Below are 15702 nucleotides of genomic sequence, written 5' to 3' on the forward strand. Positions count from 1 at the left end.
GTCACCATTTTAAAGTTTTTTTAATGCATCCTTCTAGTGTTTGGATTTTGTCTAGGTCTCTTACTCTAGAGCAGTTCCCCACACCTTGTGCCCTTCCTGCCCCCTTTTTTCATATTATCAACAATTATTAAAGAGACCAGGCCATTTGTCCACAGAATTTCCAGCCTTCTGGATTTATCTTGTTGCTTCCTTGTGGTGTCATCTCACTGGTTCTTCTCTTCCTATCTTTCCTGTAAGCTGGATGTTAAGGCTAACGCCTTGATGTTGAACATTTCCCATTTTTGTCATGGACGCCATAGCTGATAGTGTATACTTTGTGTCACATCAGAAGACATGAAGTATCACTTGCCCCACCATGGGTGGTACGAACATAGACCCCTGATGGACAGACGGATGCCAACATGATCTCTGCAGTCTGTGGTTAGGGTTTACTCTCTCAACTAGAAAGTGATTCATGTGGTGTTATTGGCAACATGAAAACATCTAGTTTCCCATTAGTCATTCACCTAATGGCGTAAACACCCGTTGATAGTTCTTGTATCAATAAATAATAATTCTTTCTTTTTCATTACTAATTTTCAAAATGAGGATTTATTTTAATAGTTTTTTGAAGTGAACGGGTGACAAATGAGTATTTTTTGGCTTTCTTTTTTTAAAGTTTATAAACTGATGGAATTCCATTGATTTAATATGTTTCAATCTGAAACCGTCATTTTTGGGTGGATGCCAAATTTGTCATAAGTTGGCCAATTGCACTGAAAACTTTCAATGCCTTGATTTTTAACTCGGTCTTTTAGGAGCTTGTTCAGTGAAACTCACAATGCCTGTGTTTATTAGTCCCAGTTGATTTTGAGAACCAGTTGCAGCAGAAGGGGGTGGCGATTTCTGTAGTTTTGAGTCAGGAGTTTCCGTGACCCAGGGAGTGGTCTGAGAATGGGTCTGTTACTGGGCTCAACAATTCGAAGAGGGTTGGAAAAGCTCCTGGCCACTTGTTCCCTCTCACCAGGTTTTCCTTCCTCCCTGTCCCAGGACACACCTGAACACTGGCTCACAACATTTCAACATCTCCCATGCTGTTCTCCCGAAAGCGAGCTGCAGCACATTCGCATTATTTTTGGTTATTCTGTCACTATTCTATATCAGCTGTGGCTATCTGATTTCACTTATTGATATATTAATATTTAATAAATTAATTCCTCATAAAGAGTTGCAGCCTGTGGGTGGCCATTCCAGGCAGGCTGGAAAGCAGAGCCCTGGATAGAAGCCAGAAACACGTGCTTCCTTACTGATAGGATTTAAGAAACTGAAGTAGAGACTGTTGCAAATATAGGTCTCAGTGCTGTAATAAGATTTGGCTCTAGCCTCCATGGTGAGATTTCTACCACCTAGTGCCACACTAGTGTGATACTATCAACTTCTTTCCCTGAAGTCAGGCCTACTGGTCCACTTTCCTGCTTCTCTAGGATGATGATGGAATTGCACTCTCTTTGTTTAATTTTGACTTATTTTAACCACAATTTCCAGTGGCCTGTAGGGCTAATCTGCACCATTAAAATTATTCTCTGATTACCAGGAAGTTTGGCTGGAGCAGTTTTCTTACCTCTAACTTCAGAATTCAAAATAGGACCAAATTGGCAGTGGTTGGTTCTTTATAAAATGGAGGGGGAGAAAGGTCTTTATTTGCAGTACTATATAATTACTTGAAAGACAAACAGGTTTTCAGTATCATCCAATTCTTTTATTGCTACCTTACCTTTGTTTAAGCAGATAAAACAGTAGCTCTCCCTGTGGCTTTCAAGACTAAACATTTCAAAATGTCATCCAACTGTAACATTCGAATCACTTAGACAGTCATTCCTGATGCCAAAAACATTCTGTTTCATTTTCTTTTGATAAAGTTAAAAATAGTTGCTCTGACAGTGTTGCCACATACTCTGCTCTTTTCAAGTGTGCACTTTCCCTAGCCCACACATGTCCTCTGGCAGGCCCTCCCTTATTCTGTGATGAGCCTCTGTGAGCATTTGCCGTTTGGTGCGTATGTTCTCTCTCACACTTGCTTTCACTTACTGAATAGAACAAAGTAAGACTGAAGCCTGTGTTTACCTGCAGTTTCAAGCTGGATTCATTGACTGCACTTAATTGTGTTTTATATTTTCATGAAGTTTGATGCCAAGAGTTTTAGAAATAATACCCAAGTTCTTTCTTTACCTTAATTCCAGGTGCATCGGAGGTTGAAATACACGTCTGACTCATAGATTGTGCTTCATAAATACAGTGATACATTGATTTTTCAAAAACTCAAATTACAATGATGAATTCTTCAGTTGAACATCTCTCTGTGCTTATTCCAATGATAATTAGTGTTCCCAATAAGGATTTTCATATATTGTTAAATTCTCTTGTTCTTAATAAAAAAGACATAATTATATTTATGCTGTTTTACCATGTTGATAATGATATGTTCTGGTTCTTTCAAAACTGAAAGTTTGTAAACCCCCTATGTAGCACATTTTTAACCAGAATAGCAGAGCATTTCATTCAGTGACTGTGGAGGATAACAGTTTCCTTCCTCTTTCTCTCTTCAGAGGAATCAAAGGAATCTAAAGATACCTTGTTTCTGGATACAAAAAAATAATAGTAAAACTCTAAAATCAGAGTCTGGAGTGGTGTGGCACTGAAACCCAATCCTCAGAATACACTGAAATTTGACTCTCTGTTAGGCTGTGGCTCTGATGTGCTGTGAGGTTATATGTGTCACCTGCAGTACTTTTCCACTCTTGGGTCTTTGGGTGATAGAAGAAAAGGATCTTATATGTAGCATCTATACAGATAAGGAAGTTGTGGACGCAGATGCTGCGCCCAGGTGTTTGCAGGCACATCCTGACCTTGTAATGCTCTGCAGAGCCTGGCGTGGACGGCCACTGGTGTAGCATCCTGGGCGTTTCTGAGTGATAGTGAGGCCTGCGAGCCCTGACTCTCCCTCTGTGTGTGTCCCTTCACCCTGTGTGGAAGATGGGAGCTGAGGGCATAGTGAGCAGGGGGCCTCTTGACTGGCAGGTCATCCAGGACTATTCCTCGGGGCCCCTCAGACCTGGTTTGGTTGAAGCTGCTGGCGATACCTTCTGGCTTTTTGAATCTCTTCCACCCTCTCTGGACCTTCTCCCGTTCTGGCTCTTCTTCAGGAGGGGATTCGCCTTCATTTGGTCAGAGGCACTGAGGGCGCGGAGGACGTGGAGGTGTACGCAACCTCTTTCTCGACGGCTGAGGGGGCTTGGGTAACATCTAAGGCCATCTTTGCTTGAATGAGCTTGTCTGCCCTATTGGCTGGAATTCCCTCAAGCCTTTGCTGGCGCTCTTTCTTCCGCCCCGAGTGCCCTTCCCCTCCACCAGTACCCTCATCTTTCCTGGTGCCCCTCAGATGCCGCCTCTTCTTCGTAATTCTCTTCGATCCTTGCGTTCCCATCCTCTCCCATCTGGCAGGCAGCCTCACCTTGGTGCCAAAGGCCTGCGGACGCTTCTCTTAGTCCCTCTGTCCCTTGGATTGGTCATCCTGTGTTCGCTGCTCTGATTCAGTGGCTCTGCCACCCACCCGTTGCCCAAGCCAGAAACCTGAGAGCTGTCCTAGACTGTCCCATCTTTCTCGTGCGCCCTCCAAGTCCAGCCCCTCACACAGTCCCAAGACCTTTACATCTCAAAGAAAAACAAATCGATGTGCCTTCTCCCCACCCCCACTGCCCTCGTCCACACCCTCTTCAGTTCGTCCTCTGCAGCCCTGAGGTTTACCCGCTGTCACTGTCCCTGCCTCCCCTGCATTCCACCTCCACACTGTCCGCTGTGCAGCGTTCCAGAGAGTGTCAGTTGCTGCTCTGTGGGCTACAGACCCGTCTCCCACATGGCATCTGTAAGCAACTCATTGAGTGTGTAGACATAACATATTAGTAATTCTGTCTCATTTTTCTTAACTTACAAAATTTCTCTCTTTTGTTTTGCAGTGTAGCAGAACAACAGCACATACATACACTTTCTAAATGTACTTATAGTAAGGCTGAGTACTCAAAAATTATTTTAGTGATGAGGTGTACGGTCAGAAAGTTTAGGGACCCTGGACCCAACTACAGTATCTCATCCCGATTCCTCAGCTGGGTGTACCAGGCCCTCTGCTCTCTGACCCCTGCCTACTTGTTCCAGACTCTTCTCCCGTTCTTTTTTCTGCATCATGAACTGTGTCATATTTAACCACATCGTTTCTAGAAGTTAAAAGGCTATTTTATGCCATCATGCTTTCGCTACACCGTTGGTTCTGCCCAAAATTCCTTACTACTGTTCCCTCCCGCTGTCCCCCATCCCTACGTGCCCCGCCAACTCAGATTCTTCCTTACTTCCTGCCTGTGAAGCCCCCCCCAGTCATCACGTCCTCCTTCGCTCTCCCACCGTGCACGCTTACTCATGCATTCGTTCAGCACCGTATGTTGAGCGCCGACAGTGTGCCCACTGCTCCAGCTCGGGCCACACAGCGCAGTCTGGTCCCTTCTCCGTCTCCTTCACCGTGAGCTCCTTAGAGACAAAACACTCTTCATCCCTTTCCTCCCACACCCAGCAGGTTTGTGGACAACACGTCTGAATGGATGACCCAGCACGTGAGGGCACTGGACCACTAACGTCTCTTTCAACACTAGGATTCTGTTTCAGTGAAAACCGGGCAGAAATTAATTTGTAAATTTGTGGATTTCTACAGCCGGAATCTCATTTGTTGCTCAATTTGTGTTCATTCACTGAATCTAATCATTTAGTAATGCTTATAAGTTTGTGTATCTTTATATATACATATAAATTTGTATATATTTTGTGACTCCCAGAAAAGGGCAATACAGTGAGCCCCTACAGTTATTCTAGAGCCATTATTTTTGTCTGTGGTTATAAATTTTGGCCTGACTTAATGACTCAAAAATGAACATTCTGATCACATGTTTTGGATTTGCTTTGGTTTATGTTGGAATATATAGGACATGAAAAAAGTTACTTCGGTGTGAAGAATAATTAACTTTACCAGTTACGTTGTCCTTAATTTAAGATATATAACTATAAAACAGATAACTTAAGATCTGATTGTTTACATTCCAGACAGTTTTTTCATAAACGAATTTTTTACCGGATTAGAACTTTAAATTCACTTAGCATGCATCAGGATTTTTATTTGTTTATTTTATTTATTTTTGTGCTGTAAGTCACAACTTTTTAGACTATTACCCATCTCATAAGGTAAGGTTTACCATTCTAGCTGGCACCGGTCACACTTTGCATACAAGTGTGTATAAAGCAGTGTGTGTGTGTGGGTAACCGAGACAGGCTGCGTGACTGATCGGTGAAGGAGTAAAAGACCCGAATGGGACAAAGACGAGGGAACGCTATGCCTGCCTTAATTACGGCCTTAGGCTCACACTGGTAATGATTCGATGTCATTCTTCTGAACACACTGAGTCTCAAATCCCTCAAATGAGAGAAATATACCTTTGTGTTTGAATCCTTCTTTCTTTAGCTACTACGATCCTAAATATTAAATGAAAAGTTAACGGAATTTACCTTTAGAAGCTGAAATACACAAAACTGCTGTTGAACCTCTCTTCCTTCTCTTAGGTATAATATTGAGCCCAGTTTATACAGCCCGTTCTTCTCCCTGGGAGCATGCATGGAGGGCCTGAATATCTTGTTTAACAGACTGCTGGGGGTTTCCTTATATGCAGAGCAGCCCGCCAAAGGAGAGGTGTGGTGCGAAGACGTCCGAAAACTGGTGAGCCGCCCGCCTGCCTGAGGCAGTGTGCTCTATCCTTTCCATTTGGAGTTGCGTCTGCAGCAGTTCCAGCTCTAAGTTAGCTTCGCCCTGGTTGAGTGTGTCCTGTCTAATTTCTGTTTCACAAAAAAAATCTAAATTGCCACTTTTGATTTAGGGCACTATGTGAAGGATCTAAACATATGAATGGGGGAGTTAGTTCTCTAAAGCAAAATTTTTTAGGAAGCTGATAGAAGGTTGAATCTTTTACTTCTTTGATAGTAACTTCGAGCCTCACGTTCATCCTTCTTCCATTAGGGCCCACTTTATTTGAGGCATGCATATTTTAAATTTTCCTGTGTAAGATTAGAGGCTTCCTGGAGCCATGTGTTTATCACCAAGGCTTTATTTATTGTGTTGTTTCATTTTTGCTGACATCCTTACCACACTCTGATTTTTCCACTATATTTCAAGGAATGTAAACTATCTGATTGCCTCTTGGCCATGTTTTGTGAGCACAGAGTAGGTGTGTGGTGGGATTGAGAGGAGAGTTGGGGGGAGGGCATTTTATCACTGCTTTTACTTATCTCAGTGTCTATTTGAATATTATGAACTTCCACAAAATGACAGAGATTGATAACATGCGGAGATACGATAGAAAGGAAAACTGGTAAGAGGACACGGAAAGGACAAAATGCAGGTGATGAAGAGGTTTTACCCGATCTACAGAACGTGAGCTTCATCAGGGCAGCAGCGCTGTTTGCCAGTTGTGCTCACTGCTGTATCCCAAATGCCTTGAGCACTTCCTGGCACTGAGTAGGTGCTTAATAGGCGTTTATTGAACGAATGAATATATACTTGCAGGAAATTTTAAAGCACAGATTGGGGTTCTCTGGGATATAGTCATCAAGTTCTTTAAAAGACAAAGAAGGCAAGATGGAAACTAGTGGTTGAGTCTCTCTAAGCTGTGTCTCTTTCATAGGCCTGTTTTGGAGAGGGGAATAAATAATGATATTACTGATTTTCAACTGAAGCTGGGAGCTGCATTTGAAAACAACAAGTTTTCAAATTTAAGGGTTAAAATTTACATGGGCATATGTCATGGCATTCTAAGATTTGAAGGAAAAATAATTTTGCTGCTAAAATTGTCTAGCCAGCACTTCTTCCTAACTCTTGTGGGTGGTTGGTTGAGCTATTATAGAGGATTGGCAGTCGGGACAAAGGGCCCTCATGAGGAGGACTTCCTCTCCTGGACACACAGTTCCCAAATCAAAGTCGTTCGAGAGGTGGAGCAGAAGAGGATGGGGTTGGGGAGTAAGAGACTCTATCTCGAGATACTGTGGGATGCAGAAAGTAGTTAAAATATCTGTATGTGTGGCCGTGATGTTTAATATACAGATTCTTACATGAGGGACGCTTTTTCACTTTTAGAGTGTCTAGTGGCCTCATTTACCACGAAATTTAAAATTTTTTTCTAGGCTGTCGTTCATGAATCTGAAGGATTGTTGGGGTACATTTACTGTGATTTTCTTCAACGAGCAGACAAACCACATCAGGTGATCCTTTATTTATACACTGGTTTCTAGACGTGACCAGCAGTTCATTTGTATTAATGTGAACTTTATATCATTCTTACAGTTCTATAATATTTGAAAGTTATTAATAGTTACTAAATGTATAAATTTGAAATTAAGATAGAATTTTAAAAAGGTTATAGAAATAATTATCGCAATCTGTGTTTTTCACTTTTATCTGGGTCATGGTGTTAGTGATGGTAATAATGATAGCTGACGTATTATATGAACCCTCATTGGTGCCAACCAGTGTACCGGGTCCCTCATACACATCAGTCTTTTAATATTCATCTCAACCTTTTGACCAGGTTCTAACGTTCTGAGGAAACTGAGGCCAGAGAAGAGGTTAAGTTACTTGCCCAGAGCCACACAGCTAGAAGTGCTAGGATTTGAAGGCAAACATTCCGAGTAGAGCCCCAGCTCTTAACTCCTTTCCATACTTGACAATGAACCTAGGTTAAAATTGCAGATGGTATGTCCATACGGAAACCTTACCAGCCACCAGTTAGCTGCTTATGTGGAAGACGCGAGGCTCCTTCCTTTCCTTTAGCTGCATGTCAGGTTTGCCGGCCAGGCAGCTTCAGCAGTTTTCTGCAGCTTGGTGGGAAATATCAAGAGTTCAGGTTATAAGTTATAACAGCAATAATGGTACCTTATATTTGAATAGTGATTCACAAATTCTAAAGCATTTTAACAGGTGTGAGCTTACAAAATCTGGACAGCCACTATGGGATTTGACAAGGTAGCAATCTAGAGATGAGGCTTGTAGAGGCAAATCATTTTCCGGGATGATTTGGCTGGTAGGTGTTGAAAGTGGGACCAGAGTTCAGGTCATCAGACTCTGAGTCTGTGTTCTTCCTCTTTGCCGGAACGAGTGGCAGAGACTCCGCTTTAGTGATTAGTCAGCTTGGGCTCAGGTGCAAGATGCAGCAATTCTAGCTCAGTGTCCTTGGGCATGTTACTTAATGTTTCTAAGACTCGGTTGCAGTTTTCTGCTCTGAAGAGTGAGGTCCATCTGCCTTACAGGGTTGTTATGAAGAATAAGTGATTCAATGCATGTGAATTTCAGTGTAGTGCCTGTTCCAGAGTAAGTTACTCCAGATTCTTTGTTTATGACAGTTTAGAGCCATCACTTCCAAGTGATAAAGACAAGGGACATGGAAAGTACCTCTTTGTTCATTATCTGACATATAGTTGGGACTCAAAAACTCGTGTCCCTTTGCTCAGTAGCTGATGTCTGTCCCCTCCCCTTACTTGTGAACGTCTTGAGGGCATGGATCTTTGATGACTTTGTTAAGCATCTGACACATCAGTTCAGTGTATGCTTTTGGGATGAATTAATGAGTTAATCAATATAAGATCAGTGTATTGTTATTTTAAAAAATTAAAATTTTCAGAATAATTAGTATCAAGAAAAAGTATCTAAAACTAAGTACAATAAGAATAGGATTAAGTTAAAGTTTGAATCCACACATTTTGGTATAATTTTGTATCCATTATGTTATAATTTTATATTCATTAAGACTGTTTTACTCTTTATGTTTTCTCATTCTCAAAGGATTGCCATTTTACAATCCGGGGAGGCAGATTAAAGGAGGACGGAGACTACCAGCTCCCAGTCGTGGTTCTGATGCTCAATCTCCCCCACCCCTCCAGGGGCTCGCCGACTCTGTTAACTCCTGGAATGATGGAGAATCTTTTCCATGAAATGGGACACGCTATGCATTCTATGCTGGGACGTACTCGTTACCAACACATCACTGGTGAGCCACGAAGAGGGCTTTTATTTGATACAATCCTTTCAAAGCATATATTTTCTTTTAAATTGGGAAAAGGGCTTTTTATTTGGAAAATGTGATCATTTAATAATGTCCCGTGGTCCTTTATCTCAGATTGCCTCCTCTTGTCCTTCTCATTGTTATGCAACATGATCCTCTTATGCTTTTTTCTGTCCCGTTAACAGCTTTCACCAAGGAGTAGGTCTCAGTTGTCTGTTTTTGGAGTTTGCACCTTTTTACATTTTATAGTGTTTTGTATGGAATTTAAGTCTGTGGCTTTATGTGTGTATGTGAGTGCATAAATATGTATTTAATATTTTCTCAGTACCTCGCATAAAGTTAGTAAGGGAATAAATGAAATAGATGTTGCCTCTGTTTATCCAAAATCAGTTAAAACACAAAGCATATTTTAAAAGTATGATGAAACTTTTTATTTTTCTTATACTTTACCTTATATAAAATTATAGTTCTGCTTTGTAGATTTTTATGCTGATATATGGCCATGTTTGATGATATTACAGACTTTCCTTTTAGTTGTCTTATCTCTATCTAGGTCTTAAGCCCACTATCCTATATGGCCTGGGAAATTTTTGGCATCTAGTATTTATTAACTAAGTTGACACACACAGGATTTTGGACAAGGAGAAGATATTTGAAAAGACTGTAGGTGGGCTGAATGGAATCATAAAATGCTACCAAAAGTTCTTACAGGATTTGTTGCTTTAAGTAATTTTGAGTTTAAAATATTGCTTTGCTTCACTGAGGATTGACTTTGTTACAAAAAGCAATAAATGAATGCATAAAGTACTTTTAAAACAAAGGAAATATGAAAGCATTAGGTAATGGAATTCAGTAAATTAAATACAAATGCTATATTAATTTAAAAAATGTTTTAATTGGTGTTTCATGTATAGCTAGCATAGATGAAGACAGGTTTGTTTGTAGAGGGTGTGAGCCATTGCTTTATAAGGTGTTTTAGCAGCTGTGCAAATATTTTGTTTTACTTTTGTTATAAAGGAAAATATATAGGATTATAATAAACTTTTCTGCAAATATGTACAATAATTTTATAGAAGTGAAATATTGATTTAATGAATTAAAGCTTATCATAGTTCATCAGAATTCCAAATAAAAGTTTTAAAAGAGTACATAAAAAGTAAGATAAATATGTTGATTTGATTCATGCCAACTTTTTTCTTCTTTTTTTCCCTCATTTTAGGGACCAGGTGCCCCACTGATTTTGCAGAGGTTCCTTCTATTCTGATGGAGTACTTTGCAAATGATTATCGAGTAGTTAACCAATTTGCCAGACATTATCAGACTGGGCAGGTAGGAACACTGATATTGTCATATTGTCCTTTGAATTGTGATAGTTGGCTTTTGTGACTTGCTGGATAATGTTGAACTCTTCCTGCTTTTTCAGAACTCTCTTTTTTTTTTTTTTTTTTTTAAGAGATAGGGTCTTGCTCCATTGCCCAGGCTGGTCTGAAATTCCTGGTCTCAAGTGATCCTCCTGCCTTGGCCTCCCAAAGTACATTTTTCTTTTATCATGTTTTTTCATGATTCCTTGTCTTTTCTTTTTCCAGACTGTAGTATCTTAGTCCTAGCATATATACTCATGTACTAAAAAATAGCTACCCTTTATTATATGCCCAGTAATCTACCATTTAGTCCTCATAACCATCCCATGAGGAAAAGCACTTTGTCCCTATTTTCTAGATGAAGAAACAGGCTCTATAGTAGAACAGGCATGCAGGTCCATCTCATTTCAGAAAAGCCTTTTCTTCTGAATACTTAGTCTTTTAGCCTGAATTTTTATGTTGTTTCATAAAATTGAACTACAACACCATATTTTGCCAGTATACTTCACATATATATGATGGTTAGACTGAAAATTCCTTAATTTTGAGGTTTATATTTCTTTTTCTTTTTTCAAATGCTGTTCTTCACTTTTTGTTGTAATTTTTCTGGTAGAATTATGATATAATAAATTGTTCTAGAAAAGGTCTCACTTCTATGGTTAAGAGCTTTGGGTTCTTATGTTAGACTGAGTTGGTGCTTCCTTTTCAACTTTGGATGGTTTCCCCATTTCTGTAGTATCAATTATAAAAACAACTACCTTATATTATAGGTTGTTGTATGAATAAGTTATAATATTTTGGGGGAAACACTTTTCCATTATCTAATAATACTTTTGTTCTTCCTACTGTTTTCCTATTTTTTCTTTTCTTTTTTTGGCTATACCAGTAGGTATCAGATGCTATCTTAGTTTCTACATGAAAATTTTTCACTAATAGAGTAAAAGCTGAGTGGTGTGAAGAGACAGAATTCGATTTATTATTAACCAGTAGTTCTTAATTATTTATCATATACTAAAAACCATACTGGACACCAAATGAAAGAGTAACATCGGTCTTGTCAAATAAAACCAAAATCTGGACTTAGCATGGAAAGACTACTTGAAAAGATTGTTGCAATAAGGGGAGTCTGGACTATTATAATGAAAGTAGGGAGACCATTGCAACAGGGAGAACTCTGTCCAGGGTTTAGATTAGTGCATTGTAATTGTACCAGTTTTTAAATTAAAATACGAGGTATCTTACAATAAGTTAGCTGTAAGTTACCAACATCGTGGCATTTACCGTCTACATGTACATTGCAAAGTATATTCTCTCCCTTCTCCTGCACCTGTGGCTGTGTGATGCTGTGTTACATGCAGTGGGGTTTCCCCCTCAGAGGGCACCTCCCTGGCACTACTTTAAATTGTACTAATCTTTGAATCCCTAAGCACCTAGAAGCTTGCTTAGCACAAAAAAAAGCACTAAAAAATTAAATGAAGGAGTGAATAGAACTAAAAAAAGAAGGACCAAAACCACCTTTATTTTTGACTCTTTTTCTGATTATGTCTCCATATGTGTAATATGATTGGGTCATTTCTTTTTTTTTTAGACTTGATTTGATCTAACTACTATTGTCAGCTGTAAAGGATGAGTTTCTGGATAACTAATCTAAGTGAGTCTTCATCATAATCTATTTCAGTTATTAAGATGGCAGAACTGAAACATCTGTGATCCAATCAACTACCCATCCATAATCAAAGAATTGAACTGGGAATTAGGTGGGGTTGGCCAGTGACATGGAAGCTCATACCCCATCAGATAATAGCATGACCCATCCATGGCTACGTATTTTGGGGATTGGGACTGATTAGGAATTCAGCGATTGCTCCCTGGGGGGGCCCTCGACTCTACTCAGGCCTTCAGAGAGGAAGTGCAGGAGGAAGGAGGTCTCAGGCAAGGATGTAGAAGGGGCGTTCACCAGGCAGCTCTCAGCAGCCCTTACCTGTTCCACTAAAAAGTGTTTAATGAGGACATACTAGGGACAGAAGTCCTTCAGCCAGAAAACACTTACTGAGTTTTTATTATGTACCAGTTACTTTTCTCAGCATCCGAGAAACAACTGAGAATAAGTCAGACAACATCTGTAGCACCCACGGCCTTTAATCCAAAGGGAAACTGAGGCAGAGCCAAAGACTAAGGCATTCTGACCAGAAGGAAAAACCTGTGAAAGGCACGGAGCAGTCCTCTAGGTGGCAGTGGGTGCAGCTAGGGCAGGGCGGGCAGGGAAGGCAGGAAAAGACAGTGGAATATAGGTTGGGGCAGGTGGTGGAGGGCTGCAGAGCACAAGCAGGAGTTTGGACTGAATCCTGATGTAGATGGAGTCATTAAAGATTTTTAGGTGAGGAAGTGACGTAATCAAATTTTAGTTTTGGGAAAATAACCCTGGTGTCAGAGGGGAGGAAGGATTGGCGTGGGGTGAGAGTAGAATCTGAGAGAAGCGGTACTCATGCCAGTAAGCTGCCGAGGCTTCCTGCAGAGAGGGCAGTAGCACCAGCCTCTCCTGTCGGAGGGCATTTTGCGCCAGCTGCCCAGGAAGTGCCCTGGCCTTGTGCCTGGCTCATCTGGCCCCTGCCGTGCCTGCCCCTCTTGTCTCTAGAGGTTGTTCCCAGCCTCTGCACTCCTGTCGCCCCGCACACCCTTTAGTCCCAGCTCCTCTCCCAGCACCACCTCCTGTTGCTGGAGTGATTTTTCGTGGCATTGTTTGCACCAGGCTTTGCTGTCACTTAATCTTGGGAGTCTTGTCGGCTCCTCTTGGCCACTGGCTCTCGCCCGACTCTGCCTCACCCGTTTTCTCATCAGCCCTTGGTAATCAGCTTCCCTGGGTTCCGCCTTTGGCTGTGCGGCCATGCGGCGGTGCTCAGCCCCTGGCGGGGCCCAGGTGAAGGCTGCAGATGTGTCCTCAGCCCGTGGCGTGGCAGGAGGGGCAGGATGCCAGAGCCGCAAGAGACTGACCTGGGAGGACTCGCAGCCAGTTAGATGTCAGGGGCGAAGGTGAGGACAAGTCAAAGCTGGGGGTTCCACGATCAGAGAATTCTGCTAGGGGTCAGGTTTGAGAGGGAGGAGGCAGAGTTCTTGTTCTGGGTGTACCGATGAGCATCGGCGTTGTCCTGGAGGCCGCTGGTCTGCAAGTCTGAAATTTTGGGGTCAGACACTGCAGATATGCGGGGATAAATGGCAAAGAGATGGTGGTTGAGAGGTAGGGAGATGAGAAATTGCCTGTGAGAGAAAAGTAAGAAGTGTCGGAAGAAACCAGCATCATTGGGGAGGGAGTGGTCTGAGGAGCTTATGAACACAAGGTACGAACGAGGAGGACACACGCAGGTGAGGATGACTGCAAAAGAGGACCACGAGCTTTTCAGAGTCATACTTTTGTTTTTTACAGTCAAATCTTAGGCTGAAATTCACCACAAACACTAACGTCAATTTTTTAAAAATTACCATCTGCTTATAGAACAAATAGAATAGCAAAAAAGGACTAGAGCTGCTGCTTGGTGGGTAATGTAATGTTCAAAAACAGTGGAGAGCTTCCCAACGCCTGTGTTCTTACTAAATTCTTCAGTAAGAAGAACCATTTTTGAACCAGATGCAAGAAAACCAGAGTAAGCCCCCAATATGCTCCAAGGTAGATGAGATAGGAAGAAAACAGTAAGCTGCTTTGAATTAATTCAAGTTTCAGACTCAGAAGACTTGTCCACTGCCCTTGGGGACTTGCAGACACAGTCTCTGAAGAATTTAAAATAATTTTGTGATTCCATGAAGGATGGAAAGCATGCCCGAAGGCAAGAGACGTGTAAATGCTTTCAGCTTCGCAAGGGCTTGCCTCTTCTTGTCACTAATTAAAACACTAAGTGGCTTGTTTTTTTGTTTTTGCTTTTTAATTTTAAGGGCAGTCCTCCCCTTAAGGATAAGGAGTTAATTCCCTAAAACCCAAGTCTTTGTAAGTAAATGATATTTAAGCCCATAAGGAAAAATAACAGGGTTACATCTTTATGCTTAATTTCCTATCCTGCTGCATTTCAGGAAAGGATTTCTGTTTTAAACGTCATGAGATGTATCCCAGAGAGCTCTTAGATACAGGGTAATCTTTCAGTGATTTATTAACATCTGCAGGCATTTTATCTGAACTAGAGCATAGCGTGGCTGATGAATTCCACGTGGTGGAGGAATTAGAAGTATGCTTATCAGATTTGCAGGTGCCCCGCAGCTATCAGAGATAACATGCCAGAGGTACCCATCTGAGATCAAAACTGTCTTGACAAGCTGCAACATCAAAGCTGAAGCAGAATTTATTGTAAATTAATCTTAAAATCAATAGCACGAGTATAGGAGGAGTACAGACTAGCCTTGGTAGCAGTTTGGGTTTTGAGACACAGTAAACTTAACAAGGATCAACAGTTTCATGGAGTTTCCCCGCAAATCTCGTGCAGTCTTAGTGGAGCTGCGGCGTCTGAGCACCTAAAGGTTATTGCCTCTCTGCTCAGCGCTTACTGGCTCCAGCCTTCAGCCTTACCTCTTCCCAGTTGCTCCAAGTTAGCCCAGAATTATCTATGGGCGGCCTCACGGTTCTGGAAGCATGATCCTGGTCCTTTCCAAACCTTTCTAAAGAGTACCTTTTTTTGTTGTTGTTGTTGTTATATTTTGATCATTCTGAAACTGGGATCCCTTGTTAGCTACGTATTTATATCTGATGGCTCTATTAGTCCGTTTTCTGTTGCTTCTAACAGAATACTTGAAACTGGGTACTTTATAAAGAAAAGGAATTTATTTCTTATAGTTATGGAGGCTGAGAAGTCCAAGGTTGAGGGGCTGCATCTGGTGAGGCCTTCTTGCTGGTGGAGACTCTCTGCAGAGTCCCGGGGTGGCGCAGCGCATCACGTGGTGAGGGCTGAGCGTGCTCACGTGCTCCGGTCTCTCTTCTTCTTATAAAGACAGCAGTCCCACTCCTGTGATAACCCATTAATCCATTAACTGTGAGTGGATTAATCCATTATGAAGGCAGAGCCCTCAGGACCCAGTCACCTCTTAAAGTCCTCACCTCTCAGTACTGCCACACTGGGGATTAATTTTAACATGAGTTTTGGAGGAGACAAACATTCAAACTATAGCAGTGGTATAGTGTGTCCCCTCCCCAAATCTGTTATAGAATCAAAGATACTCTACAATTACTGGGTTCTTGGTTTTAA

At 41.5% G+C, this 15702-nt stretch overlaps 1 protein-coding gene across 1 annotated transcript in view; it reads left to right on the top strand.

The window, feature by feature from the left end:
- Positions 1-15702, top strand: part of MIPEP (mitochondrial intermediate peptidase) — a 156178-nt gene that overhangs the window by 51026 nt on the left and 89450 nt on the right. The window contains exons 10-13 of the mRNA XM_012649873.1: positions 5635-5788; positions 7246-7323; positions 8900-9104; positions 10339-10448. Coding sequence (XP_012505327.1) covers positions 5635-5788; positions 7246-7323; positions 8900-9104; positions 10339-10448 — 547 coding nt within the window. The remainder of the gene's footprint in view (positions 1-5634; positions 5789-7245; positions 7324-8899; positions 9105-10338; positions 10449-15702) is intronic.

Source organism: Propithecus coquereli, unplaced genomic scaffold, assembly GCF_000956105.1.
Source record: "Propithecus coquereli isolate 6110/MARCELLA unplaced genomic scaffold, Pcoq_1.0 Scaffold306, whole genome shotgun sequence".
NCBI classification, from domain to species: domain Eukaryota; kingdom Metazoa; phylum Chordata; class Mammalia; order Primates; family Indriidae; genus Propithecus; species Propithecus coquereli.